Below are 13,833 nucleotides of genomic sequence, written 5' to 3'. Positions count from 1 at the left end.
TCCATTTCATCAGGAAATAAACGAAAATTTACCACAAAATTTTATAAAGTGCATATTACAACTAAATGGCTATTTACGACAACATACCTACAGTGCCTACATTTTTATTATAGCGGCTAAAACACTTTTTATATATATTAATTATTATACTATTCGAGGCAGGTTTTGCTCCCACAAATAAACCTGTTATAGTCTGTATTAAATGGTTTTAATTTAATCTTATATGCTGTATAAAAACAATGATGAAGTGTCAATGGAAGTTGAACCTTAATGCATCAGGTATATAGGTATCAAATTGTTTTGTTATGTAATAACAATCCATCTTCGCAACTGCACATACTATTCAACCCGGCTGCTAATTAATACCAATCAGGAGGAATCACCACCCTGCCAGAACGAGTAACATAATTGTTATTATCTGGTACATGTTCGGACACTGGGGTCGTGTTCATAACAGCACGCTGCGCGTGCGACTGAGGCTGCGTGCCGGGCGCATGCGCCCTAGCGTTATCATTATCACCCGATATTGTGATATCGTCATAAGGACGAGGACACACAGGTAACTACGGGCGATATTCCGAATCTAATATAAGATGACGCCTGTTTCTCACCAAAGTACCACCCTGCATCAATTGAATTAAATACGATCGGATACCTTTAAGATGTAAAATTGTGCCACTAACCCATTTCTTATCTACTCTAACCTTAACTTTTTGACCGGGCATTAATTGCTTTAAATCACGGGCCGTCTTGTCGTACTGCTGTTTTTGTTTATTTTGTCTCTTTTCTAACTCTGCCGTGACATTAATTTGGATTTTAGGATGAAGAAGTTTGGGTGCATACGGTACAATTCCACGCAACTTTCTGTTATTCAATAACTCTGATGGAGATGCTAACTGATCAGTGATGGGGTTCGTTAAGTATTCTAATAGTGCTTGCCTGAAGTCGGTTTTATCCACACTTGTTTTTTTTAAGTATATTTTTCACTGTTTGCACGCTCCGTTCCGCTTGCCCATTGGACTGGGCATAACATGGAGAAGAAGTAATATGTTCAAAACACCACTGCTGAGCGAACAATTTGAATTGGCTCGAGGAAAATTCGGGGCCATTATCTGACATCACAATGTCAGGTATACCCTGATGACTAAAAACAATTTTCAACTGCTCAATAATATGGCTAGATAGTAAACAATTTAACTCTAGAACTTCCAAGAACTTACTGAAATAATCTACTACCACTAAATATTTTTTCTCCTTAAAGTGAAAAACGTCTACCCCAACTTTTGACCATGCCCTGTCCGGTATCTCGTGTGGTATCAATGACTCCTTTCTATTTTGGTTTTTAAAAGTAAGGCATGCTTGACAGTTTTTAATAAAATCCTCTAGCTGGCTACTTATATTTGGCCAAAATATAGATTCACGCACTTTTAACTTGCATTTTTCTAATCCTAAATGCCCAATATGTACCCGCCTTAACATTTCCTTCCGCATAGCTACTGGAATAATAATCCGATCGCCCTTCCATGCCATACCATGCGCGACCGTCAATTCATCACGATAACCCCAATAGGGTTTCACCTGGTCATCGACATCCTTCTTTTGCTCCGGCCAGCCTTCTGTAATAAATCTTATTAGCGCCTGAAGCTCACCGTCGTCCTGGGTCAACCTTTGTATACGTACAAAGTGCGAGTCGACGAGCGGGTTGCTAAGCAGCACGGCACACACCTGTGCGCGCGCGTCCAGCTGGTCGCGCGGCACCACATCTGGAGTACTCGCCGGATCCACCGCACGAGAGAGTGTGTCCGCCATATACATATACTTGCCTGGTTTATATACAAGTTTAAAGTTGTAGGGCTGCAAACGCAGGAGCATTCTTTGCAACCTAGCTGGGGCAGACGCGATCGGTTTACAAATAATACTTACCAACGGTTTATGGTCGGTTTCCACTGTGACATCACCTCGACCATAAATATAAGTATAAAATTTTTCACAGGCATATACGCATGCGAGGAGTTCTTTTTCTATCTGCGCATATGCTTGTTCAGCCTTCGTTAAAGATCTCGAGGCATAGCATACAGGCAAATTATCTTGCAGTAAACAAGAACCTAGTCCATTCTTACAAGCGTCAACAGAAATCACCACGGGTTTTTTTAAACTGTAATACTGTAAAACCGGCACACTCATCAAACACTGTTTTAAATTATTAAAAGCTTTATCATGCGACTCCAACCAGTGCCATTCGATGTCTTTTTTAAGCAATTGCCTTAGTACATGATTTTTGTCGGACAGATTCGGTATAAAATTACCTACATAATTTATCATGCCTAAAAATCGTTCAAGGTCCTTTGTGTCTTTTGGGCAAGGCATATTTTTTATTGCCGACGTGTATGAGTCGTCGGGATATATGCCATTCGGGGTAATCTTATGTCCTAAATATTTTATTTCTGACAGGCCAAACTTGCATTTGCTTTTATTCAATTTTAAATTAATCTCACGACACCGATCTAATACTTTTTTCAACCTAGCGTCGTGCTCCTCTTTCGTGCGACCGTAAACGAGTAGGTCATCAATAAATAAACAAACACCCTCCAAATCATCAAACTGCTCGTACATCTTTTTGTGGAATACTTCTGACGCCGAAGTTATTCCAAATGGCAAACGCAAAAATTTGTATCTTCCAAAACTCGTATTAAAGGTAACTAAATCAGTACTATCTTCGTGAAGGCGAAGCTGCCAAAATCCTTGCTTGGCATCAAGGGTACTAAAAAATTTGGAACCTCCTAAATTGACAGACATTTCATCCAACGTCGGCAATTTGAAATGCTCACGCCTAATCGCCTGATTCAAGTCCCTCGGGTCCAAACAGAGCCTTATGTCACCGTTAGCCTTCCTCACAACGGTCATACTATTGACCCAGTCCGTAGGCCCCTCAACTTTCGCAATAATCCCATCACTAACCATCTCATCCAACTTATTCTTAACACTATCTTTCAAAGCTATCGGCAATTTTCGCGGTGCGTGTACCACTGGCCTAACATTTCCATTCAATTCAATTTTATACACTCCCGGCATACACCCAACCCCTTCAAATACATCCGAATACTCCCTATACACATAACTTTCTATATTACTACCGGTATTACTTTCAATATCTAAAACCAATTTGACAACACCTAGCTCCGCGCACGAATCCCTACCCAATATCGGTTGTGAAGAAGTGTCCACAACAATAAAGTCTAAGATATATATACGTTCCTTGTATTTTGTTTTTAAACTACATTTCCCTACTACTTCGAGGGCATAGCCCGAGTACGCGCTCAATGTATCACCCGTCGAGGTTAAATCATTCTTATTCATACAAATTTGACTCAAAAAACGAAGTGGTATTATGTTTACATCGGCCCCAGTGTCCAACTTAAATTTAATCTTTCCATTTCCGAACAACAAATCAACCCACCAATCACTCGAACTAGTACAGCAGTTTTTTACCTGATCATTGTTTTCCTCAGCTCGCACCTCGTATACATTGCACATCCGCGAAAAATGGTCATAACTGTTACACTTTAAACACCTTCTACCAATGGCCGGACACCTTGAACTGCCATGAGGCAAACCACACCGCGAACACGACATATTAGCACTGTCGTTGTTAGCACTATTGTTAACATCACGCACTTGTCGATTAAACAGCTGATTTCGCCGCGCAGGACTCGGGCGCGGGGTCGTGGGGTAGCGGGCGGGGGTCTGATAACGGCCACCGCGCCCCCGACTCCTCGCCGTGCCACGATGCGCCGGCGCTCCTCGGTGACTTACCCCCCAAATTTGACCACCTTCACTATTCCAATTGTACTCCGTATTATGCTTAGGATTATTTTCTACAACATGTGCATTATGTTCCACAGACTCTTGCTTTATAGCCCCTGCTTGCATCTTAGACATCTGGGCCAAATTACAAATATCCAAAGATTTACTCAACGTCAGTTCCGGCTCACGTAACAATCGTTCCCGTAGTGCGTCTTCTTTTATGCCGCAAATCAGCCTATCTCTTATCAAATCTTGCATTAGCGTGCCGAACTCACAAGTGGCAGACAGCTTCCTGAGCTCAAAAGCATACTGCTCAATAGATTCACCATCATGCTGACAACGTGTAAAAAACCTGTGCCGCTCTATAGTTAAATTTTTCTTCGGCAAAAAAAACTTATCAAACCGCGCAATCAAACTCTTCAAAGTCGTGCATTCCGATTCAAACTGTTGGTACACTTCACGAGCCCGTTCTCCAATAACGTGCAGCAAAATACTAATTTGCACCTTTTCCTCCTTCTTCGATAACTCACACGCGTCGAAGTAAATATTAAACGCTTTCTTCCACTTAGTCCATTCTACAGACAAATTGCCAGAGGTCACATTCTCAAGGTTATTATCGAAAACAAAAGGCGGCGGCGGCGGCAAGATAGATTCCATTGCAGACGGTTTATTTTATTTCTCACTTTTTATAACAAATCCACTGAACACACTCAAAGACTAATTTAGTTAATAACGGTTCTTTTAAAACGGCTGCGCCATGTTATGTTATAGGGATGCGTCAATGAAACTACGTGCTCGGATCAAGACTAACTAGTATATTTCTAGTACATACCCACATGCATATTCATAATCATCACAACCTACCCACACATACATACATCACTGGCTCAGCAGTGTGGACATGAGGTACATGATGGCAAAATGAGCGTTTTGTTCACAGACTGGAAAGGTAGCGCCTTTAGCTCCGCCCCAAGCGGCGCTGCTTCAAGCGAGGCTTGCTGACAAACTTGCCACTCTTAATGCTGCTATTGCTACCCTTCTTACCGCTACCAGAGGTAAGAAATCGTCCATCTTATATTACGTCCGTCTCTGTAAGCTTTTCTTATTCTTATTTATTCTTATTCTTTCGAACGCCACGCCTATCGTATGCGGCGCGTCATCGTGAACTTTGTCGGAATGCACGAAGGATTTATATTGGATTATTTTTAAGCTCGATAAACGTATAATACACTTTAATTTCTTATGTAGATAACTAGTAGGCAGTGGAAACTTTTCCTATTCGCGCGCTATTTTAAATACCGTTAAGATTTTAATGTCACAGTATTTTTTTTAATGTGTCAAACAGATCCTGATAATCCCGACTACGTGCTAGCAGAATCAGCTACCGCTACTATACAGGAGCTTGTACCGGACTTAATCAAAGGTAACTTTGTAGCAATAAGTTACAGGTTACAGCAGTAAGATAAGATAACATAAAAGATAGTTTATTCAAGTAAGCATATTACAATGCGCTTATGAACGCCAAATAAAGCTACACCGGCTCCAACCCTACACCTCTGACTCGAGAAGATTTAAATCCCCCTCAATTGGAGGAGGGTATCCCAATATGGGACCGGCAACAAAGTAAGTTTCACTTTAGAGCAATCTTGTAGAAAACTTGCAACTTCACGAATACCTCATTTCAGATGCGAAGACCCTACCCGCTGGGAAAGAACAAGCAGCTCGCGCCAACATGCTTGAGCTATTACAAGAGCTATGTGAGGCTACTAAAGCGATAAGTAGCGGTGAAAATAGCGAAAAAGATCAGGTATTTACTGGAACTATTACTTATAGACTAAAATACAAGCAAATCTTGAGAGCTCAAAACTTATTCTTCTCCTTGTTTGTAAAAAATGTTTGTAAAAAAAACATGTACGTTGTATCATGATTGATGATAACAATATTATAATTTCGTATCACATCTGGGGCCCGTTTCTCAAAACTTCATTTGTAATACAAGCGGATGTCACTTTTTGACAGCTTTTGTTAAGAAGGGACTTCCACTTGTAATACAAGTTACAAGCTTTTGAGATACGGGCCCCTGGTATTTTTTTTCTAATAAGAATTTAATTTAAAATATTACTTTAAAAAATATAACGTTCGTCATCGCTAGACACTATTAAGCTTGTTCTTTTCAGGAACTGCAAGATGCTGTAGATAAGTACACCAAGGCATCAGGAAAACTTGTGTATACCTTCAATCCTCGTGCAAACCCTGCGAAGGAAGATCAGGTAACGCTTGCAGTTTGGCTTTTAATTTTCCATGGTGTTAGTTAATTTTCAGAAAATCATGGGCAAAAAATACGCTTAAACTCTAGAAAATACAAAGTGATCCAGGAGACGTGAGCAGTATTATAGATTAACGTTTATTTGTGCAATAGAGTCGGTTTTAGGGTTCCGTACAAAAATGATACAAAAGGAACCCTCATGGTGCGATTTATTTAATTTGTTGCACTTCCTTTCCAGATAATTGACCTAACAAAATCCACATGTCAGAAGACATCAGAACTTCTAGAGAGGGTGTATGATCTAGCGCAGAGTGTGGAAGGTCAGGTGGCGGCGGATTTGGATGATCAGGGCTCCAGGCTAGCTGATGCTGCACAGAATCTACTCACCACTGCTGAGGTAGGATTTTAAGGACATGGGCAGTAATGCTGTAGCCTGTAGCAGTAACGCTGTTGCAGTTTTAATCCGAATGTTTTAGCCATATTGATATATTCAACTCGAATTTTGCAATCTTTCGGAAGCAGGTTATGGAAGTTCTTTGCCATTGAACACCTTTAGGTTAAGTTTCGTTAATCACTTTTTAATTTTCTATAATGTGTGTTTATACTAAAGTTCTTTGCTTTATTTTCACTCTTTTCTTGATGTGATTTTTTTATGTTTTGTGTCAAAAATTGCTTTACTGTGTAATTAAGTTAGTTAGCTGTATAGCCTTAGCATAGTTGTAGTTTTCGCTCCAATATGTTTTCATGATGTGCATACATGCTTTGGATGGCATTCCCAACTAAAACCTGTACTGAAAATAAGTATTTCATGTAACAAATGTTATCTGTTTTGTGTGCCTAATAAATAAAATAAAATAAAAATAAAAATGTGATTGACCATTATGTTATACTTCACAGATAACAGCACCTTCCATCTCCTCCCCCCTCTGCCAATCCTCCCTCCTAACCTCCGTCTCCGCGCTGTCCTCGTCAGTAGACCACCTGTTCTCGTCTCCTGTGCTGACGCTGCCCCAGCACGCGGCCAGGAGACAGCACCTGCAGATGGCCAGGGCCAAGGTGGACCAGGAGATCGAGAGGCTGAAGGAGGCGTTAAAGGATGAAAGTAAGTTCCCTACCTACCTAGTTTTAATTTATTTACAGTGGATTATCAATTAAATTGTAAATTTTCAACAGGAGTATTGGATGCCGCAGCCATTGAAAAAGCAAAGAAGGAGAAACTGCGTTTCATCGCATCCATGGCTTCTGCAGAGGTTGCTATACAAAATGCTGAAAAAGAAATCACAGAGGTACATGTACTTAATTGGTGAAGTGTTATTTGACGACTAGCCTCTGTCCACGACTTCGTCTGCGTAGAATTAGTAGTTCCATAGTAAATTTCATCCCCCTTTTGAACCTCTTAAGGGATGAACAGGTTACAGGATACACTATTGTTCTTGCATAGTAAAATCACTAGTAACCATGAAAATAAATAGGGTCAGTTGTCGAACATTGAAACAATCGTACACAGTGAAACTTTGCGATATCTCGGAAACTAGGTGTTATCAGCTAGTGCCGTCTGTCAAGCAAGGGCAGGCTCAAGGACCCCCAGCACCTCCCAAATACGCGAGCGCACCTCGGAGAAGGAGCACGTTGCTACGAGCGTTATTGTGAATTCGTGTGACAAAAGTAATATTTTTCATTTATGTTTCGCAATTTTTTACCAAGATATAGAGTCTAGTTTGGCGTTATTTAATTTTTTGTTGTGTTCTATGTGTATTAAAGTTACTTGGAGCTAAATATTTTTAAATTTCTTTCACTCTTTGGTGCAGTTTTTTTAATGGTTTCAAAAAACACCCCCTAGTCTCACAATGAAACATATTTATGTAGTAAACAATGAAACATGATGTTCACTAAACACCAGTATTAGTACACAATGAAACAAACTCATTATTTTTTTAATTAATTAAAGACTATGTGCGAAATTTGTGAAACTAAAATACCATGAAAATTGATAATAATTTGTCTATCATATGACAAAATATAAGATACTTAACTTTAGAAATGGCTGAGATAGGATAGTTTATATGTTGAATGTTTCATTGATGACAAGGTTAAGGTCACATGTCTAACATTGAAACAGTCGTTTATAATCACTATGTTGCAAGAAAGTGTATGATATCAAGCATGGAGATGCTTAAAACCCTCCCGCGTCCACCTAGTTGGCAATCATGCTCCGTGGACATAAAAGGCGCCTTTCTCGCAGCATGCCGTAAGTGCCGACCAGATTTTCGATTCACAATGAAACTTAGGTGTGCGTACAATTAAACAAGTCTTTCGCTTTTAGATATTTCAGCAATCTTATAACGATTCCATATTTTGGAAACCTTTTAAGTAACAAATTTCAGCCTACCACTATTTTCTCCTTTCCTTTCTCATTAATTGATTGAAAGGATGTATGTATTAATGTAACTTATTTATTACAACGTTTCAATGTTTATTAAGGATGTTTCATGGTAGACTATATATATTACATCAGTTTCACTGTAAAAATTAGAGTGTTTCATTGAAAACATGCACAAGTACACAATGAAACAAAACACATTTTTCAAAAAAAGCTTTATAATACAGAAACTGTTAAAAATAAGTAGAAACCAAGAACGCCATATGATAGCCAAATAAATTGTTTATCTTCATACGAAATATCACACTCATAACTTTAGAAACACCAGAGATAGGAAGGCTTAAACTTTTAGTGTTTCATTGATCAACAACTAACCCTACTGTATTGATATTGATAATGTTGATGATAAAATTGATGATGTTGATAATAATATAAAAGATGATAAAGATAATAGCAAAGAAGTAAAAAAAAAATAAAGTATATTTTATTTTACTTTTATGACTCGAGCAATTTTGGAGAAGAAAAACTATTCACATGATAAATTGAAACAGATAGGGCATCATATTTTAGCTACAGTAAAAATGTTAAAAAATATTTGCAGCCATACGGGAAGCCTTTGCCAGGGTCAGAAGCTGCTCCTCTCCAGGATTCTCTGTCAAATAGACTAGCATCTCTAAACGCGGCTATCAATTCTCTTGTAGTGGCCACAAATGGTAAGTACATATTTATCAAAGATGGTCGTTCTGGCCTGCAATGACTATAAAAAAAAAATATTCTGATCTGAATCCCGTTGTAGTGTTAATTCACACAATTGTCGCACTGAATGTAGGCACAGTGACAGCACACAGAAAAGTGCACGACTAAAGCGAAAGCCTTCTTTAGAGCCTTTTTATTTTGTAGTAAATACCTATCTTTATCCCAATATACAAAAATGAGATTAAACAATTTTTTTCTCTTTATTATTGACGATATTTTCCTTCCAGATCTTAACAATCCAGATTACCTAGAAGCTGAGACTGCTTCCAAAACCATCCGAGAATTGATACCGGATATCGTTAAAGGTAAATTCATCATCATACATCATTCATTCATTTCAACAACACTTTTCGCGAAAAACATTTTTTTTATTTTTCAACATCTGAATTTCACTTAGTGTTTAAGATTAAGTACCTACCTACACTTAACTATGTGTAAAATACTTCAGGTTTAAGAATGTTTATTTCTCAAGAAGATATAACAAAATTTCAATTAAATGAGAAAAAGTCACTTTTAAAATGTATTCCAAAAATGTCAAATACTTAATCTGAGTCAATTGTTCCAGACTCGAAGAGCCTGAGCAGCACCATGGATCAGCAGGCAAGGAAAGACTTGCTTGAACAGATCAAGGCACTCTGCGAGGCAACACGCTTGCTGGGGGCGAGCGCCAAATCTGACCAATTAAGTCCTGAGGTAACATCTGTTCCCATGACTTCTGATGTACTTTACCAATGGAAATGTTTTAAATAATTGTACAACTTTCTACTTGAAAAATCTTGGAAATATCTCTAGGTTTTCAATGTTATTACTTTCTCTTAAATCCTTTAGTTCAGGTGAAAATAAATCTCTGGAACTTTTAAAGTTTCATATGAGAAACTTTCCGAAATTGATGCTTCCTCTAATTCCAGATAATTTTTTCTAAAGTCTCCGAGAATTCTCGTAACTTTTTGGAAACTTACACATTACACTTGCCCCAAAATCGCACCAATAACGATAACTAAACTTTATTACGACAGCGTCTGGAAATGCATTTATTTCAAAAGAGCTTTATAAATTGTATCTGTACTTACAGGAGCTAAACAAAGCCGCGACACAGTACTCGCTGGCCTCAGGCAAACTCAACTTCGTATTCAACCCCCACGTAGACCAGAAAAAGACACACCAGGTAAGCAGAACATGGCAGAACTTATAAATCTTGACATTTCTAGTCCTAATACTGCATTAGACTCAGAACCGACTCACCAGGCTTTGAGATTTCCTCCTTTCTTATCCCTTTCCCGGTTGCATCTTGAAGGAACCCCTACTTTACTTTTGGCAACCTAGTACAAGAGTTGGTCTAGGCATAGAGAAAAAAATACATAGATTGCTGTCACTCCATACATCAGTTTTAGTACCAAAAAGACTATTAGCATCTAGCATTGAGTAGCGGAACTATCAGTACTGCTACATCTATTGTCAAGTAGCAGTACTGATAGTTCCGCTACTCGATGCTAGATGTAGACACTGAAATTAATAGTCTAACTGATGTATGGAGTGAGCACTCTTGTCTTACTATATTTCTCTATGGTCTAGGTTGCCAAAAGTGGTTGGTGTGGTCTGTGTGGTGAAGGCACTGTTCCATGTGTTCTTACAAACCAACAGAGAAACTCGGCCTTACTAGGATTTGTTCATTTTGTTCACGGTATTTTCTTTGCCAAAAAGCAACTGTTAAAGGAAACACAACGGACCTCCAATTTGAAAGCTCACCTTACCAATGCGATGCAATCACAAGTGCGATCAATTGAAGGATTAATTATTTCTTTAAAATTTATAAAATCCGCAGATAATCGACACCTGCAAGTCGGCATGCATCAAGACATCTGAGATGCTGCAGAAAGTTCATGAGCTAGCAAAACAGGCTGGAGCAGATGGCACGGCCCTGGACACCAAGGGAACGCAAGTTTCCGACGCGGCGCGCTCTCTGCTCACCACTGCACAGGTTCCATTTGCTTATTAAATAACTTTTCCCGTGACTCTTAAGCGTAGAAGTCAAAATTTGTCACTATTTGCCTCATTGAACTATGAAATGTACTGTCGCCCTCGGGATTTCTCGACTTAGTCGACTCTTAAATCAAAAAAAGAGTTTATTCTTACCTCAAAGGCGGGCAAATTCAACCCCTCTGGAGTTACAAGTGTCCATGGGCTACGATAATTGATTTCCATTAGGTGATTTGTCTGCTCGTTTGCGTCCTATATCATAAAAAGAAAAGTTAAGTTACTGTGAGTGATTTGTAATTTGAATATCCAATTTCGTAATTCAGTTTCTAATTATATCACCTTCCTACAGCTCACAGCGCACTCCGTCAACTCCCCCTGCTGCCAAACCGCGCTCCTCGACTCCTCAGACCGCCTCACCTCCTCCATCCAAGATCTGCAGACCACGTGGACGCCCGTCGTCAAGGCTCCGAAGTTCAAGGCCATTGGGGAAGACCTGGCCAAGGAGAAACAGGCAGTTGATGCGGAGATTATTACGCTGAGTAGACTGGTTAATGATGGAACAGGTATTTTTCTTCTTATTTCCACCAGTTGCTGTTTATGGCAAAACAGAGGTACTTGTGTACCTTCTGGTCTTCATAAGATTGAGCTACAACTTCTGCCTTCAGCTGCAGACACTGCAGACAGCATGCCCGTCGTCCAGAACTCGAAGTCGGGCCATGGAAGAAAAGCTAGAGAAGAAATTTATTTTCATATTTATCAGTTTCACTTTCACCTTTAGTGCTCTTGACTTGAGAAAACATTTTGTTGCGACTGAATGACATTGTACACGCCGATTCTTATTTGTACTGAAAATTTTGACATTTATAATAGGTAGCCAGTTTTTAAAGTCCACATTATTTTCAGGCGTGAAGGGAAAGAAACCACCAGTTCCAACTAGGACTGACTCTAAAAAGGGAAGAAAGAAATCTGAGGCGCGAGTAATTGGTGCCACCAGGGAGTTCCTAGATAGGATGCGACTGGAGGGCAGCATGGGTGTGTATTTCAAGTATATATCTACTACATAAATCATTACCAAAACTTAGGTACTCGTATCTTATAGGCGTCAGGCCTATTGGTACTGAACGACTTTTTCTGTTGGAACGAACGATCTCGAAAACGCAACAAAGGACCATGTAGGTAAGTCACCGATTTAAAGTTGTATTTCTATTGCCGTATGTCGCACGATGGGTTATATAATATTTCATCTTCTAAACATGGGAAAACTTTTTTCGTCATTTCTAAATTGACAAGAGATCGGCCTTTTGGCGTCTTTAGGAGCATTATTAGTTGTTATAGAATTTTGAATAATCTATGTATAAATGACCTATATAATTATTTACCTAGCCGAGTATGAAAAAAAATGTGGTTTTTATTTGTATTTTCAGAGAAGGACAGTGGCGGTGAACCAGTGAAGTCGCCAACGTCAGCAGCGCACCCTCAAACTGATGAAGAGAAACGGTCCAAGCTGCAGTTTGGGAAATGTATCGACGATGCAGGGAAGAGCATTTCCTCCGCTGAACAGATATTACAGTCGGTCAGTAGATTATGCTTCTTTGTAGGTATTTATTTGTCTGTACAGTCACCTGCAATAATATGTTACTCTTCGAAGGCCGTAAAAATATTTGACACGCTCTTATGGCTCTATAAATAAGATCGTGTCAGATATTTTTGCGGCCTTCATTGCGTAAGTGTAACATATTATTGAAGGTGACTGTACTATAGAACTATGTACTACACTTAATTATTCAGAAAGCGCTCCATTCATGCAGACCAAATTTATATTAGTCCCAAACAACAAATGTGTTTTTTTTGCAGTTTTTTGCTTAATGGTACGGGACGCTTCGTGCGCGAGTTCTACTCGCACTTGGCCAGTGTTTTTTAATTAACCACCCCTATTTTTTGAGACACGATTCGCCGACCAGATCCTACCAGTTAAATAGATTCGCTCCAAAGCACTCAATAAATAACCGTTATTTTTTCCCCCAGGCCTTCGTATCTGACGGAACTGTCCGTCCATCTCTCGACGACGCTCAGATCCTGGCCCTTAACAAGCAGATGGAACACAAAGTGGCGCGGGCGAACGCTGCTGCCGCTCATTTGCTGGCCTGTCGAAGTAAGTACAGTCACCAATAGATGGCGTTGAACATTACGCCATCTCTGACACGGCCATTCTGATATTGTATGCGACCTTGTGTGACATTACGCTGAACAATCGTTTTGCTAAAGTTATTCTTGTAAAACCTGCAAGAAAGCCTTGATACTTATTCAATGTCTTTATGTATCCTTAGGTGGAGACAATCCGGATTACAAGCTTGGGGCGAAATGTGTTACTGCAATTTCTGACCTCATGCCGACCATTGCTGCAGGTAACTTGAATCTACATCATCATAATTATTATCAGCCTATAGTCTCACTGCTGGGCACAGGATTTCCGAGAGCGGTTGGCCTACCGTAAATTAAAATTAGATACAGTTGCTATTGCTATGATATATCGGAGCGGCCAAGGTGTTCACAAATATCTGAACAAAGCCTCTATTACCAAGACGTTACAGTGATTGTTAAGATATTTTATTATTGGCTGTTTGGATAAATATGATGGCAACAGTAGGTA

At 39.4% G+C, this 13,833-nt stretch overlaps 2 protein-coding genes across 2 annotated transcripts in view; one reads left to right on the top strand and one right to left on the bottom strand.

Moving 5' to 3' along the window:
• LOC134658365 (talin-1-like) overlaps positions 1–13,833 on the top strand; it is an 81,522-nt gene that overhangs the window by 34,624 nt on the left and 33,065 nt on the right. The window contains exons 32-48 of the mRNA XM_063514000.1: positions 4,745–4,859; positions 5,150–5,227; positions 5,490–5,611; positions 5,982–6,074; positions 6,309–6,467; positions 6,968–7,172; positions 7,244–7,356; positions 9,052–9,163; positions 9,434–9,511; positions 9,772–9,899; positions 10,279–10,371; positions 11,029–11,184; positions 11,533–11,746; positions 12,087–12,215; positions 12,608–12,756; positions 13,209–13,335; positions 13,511–13,588. Coding sequence (XP_063370070.1) covers positions 4,745–4,859; positions 5,150–5,227; positions 5,490–5,611; positions 5,982–6,074; positions 6,309–6,467; positions 6,968–7,172; positions 7,244–7,356; positions 9,052–9,163; positions 9,434–9,511; positions 9,772–9,899; positions 10,279–10,371; positions 11,029–11,184; positions 11,533–11,746; positions 12,087–12,215; positions 12,608–12,756; positions 13,209–13,335; positions 13,511–13,588 — 2,149 coding nt within the window. The remainder of the gene's footprint in view (positions 1–4,744; positions 4,860–5,149; positions 5,228–5,489; positions 5,612–5,981; positions 6,075–6,308; positions 6,468–6,967; positions 7,173–7,243; positions 7,357–9,051; positions 9,164–9,433; positions 9,512–9,771; positions 9,900–10,278; positions 10,372–11,028; positions 11,185–11,532; positions 11,747–12,086; positions 12,216–12,607; positions 12,757–13,208; positions 13,336–13,510; positions 13,589–13,833) is intronic.
• Positions 273–4,485, bottom strand: LOC134658387 (uncharacterized). The gene is made up of 2 exons (XM_063514069.1): positions 3,490–4,485; positions 273–387 (listed from the first exon to the last, which is right to left on the bottom strand). Exons 1-2 carry the CDS (start codon positions 4,459–4,461, stop codon positions 370–372), a joined length of 990 nt encoding a protein of 329 aa, XP_063370139.1. The 5' UTR covers positions 4,462–4,485; the 3' UTR covers positions 273–369.

Source organism: Cydia amplana, chromosome 22 (assembly GCF_948474715.1).
Source record: "Cydia amplana chromosome 22, ilCydAmpl1.1, whole genome shotgun sequence".
NCBI lineage: Eukaryota > Metazoa > Arthropoda > Insecta > Lepidoptera > Tortricidae > Cydia > Cydia amplana.
Note: the sequence above shows the minus strand (reverse complement) of the source record. Positions and strands in the feature narration are given on the sequence as shown.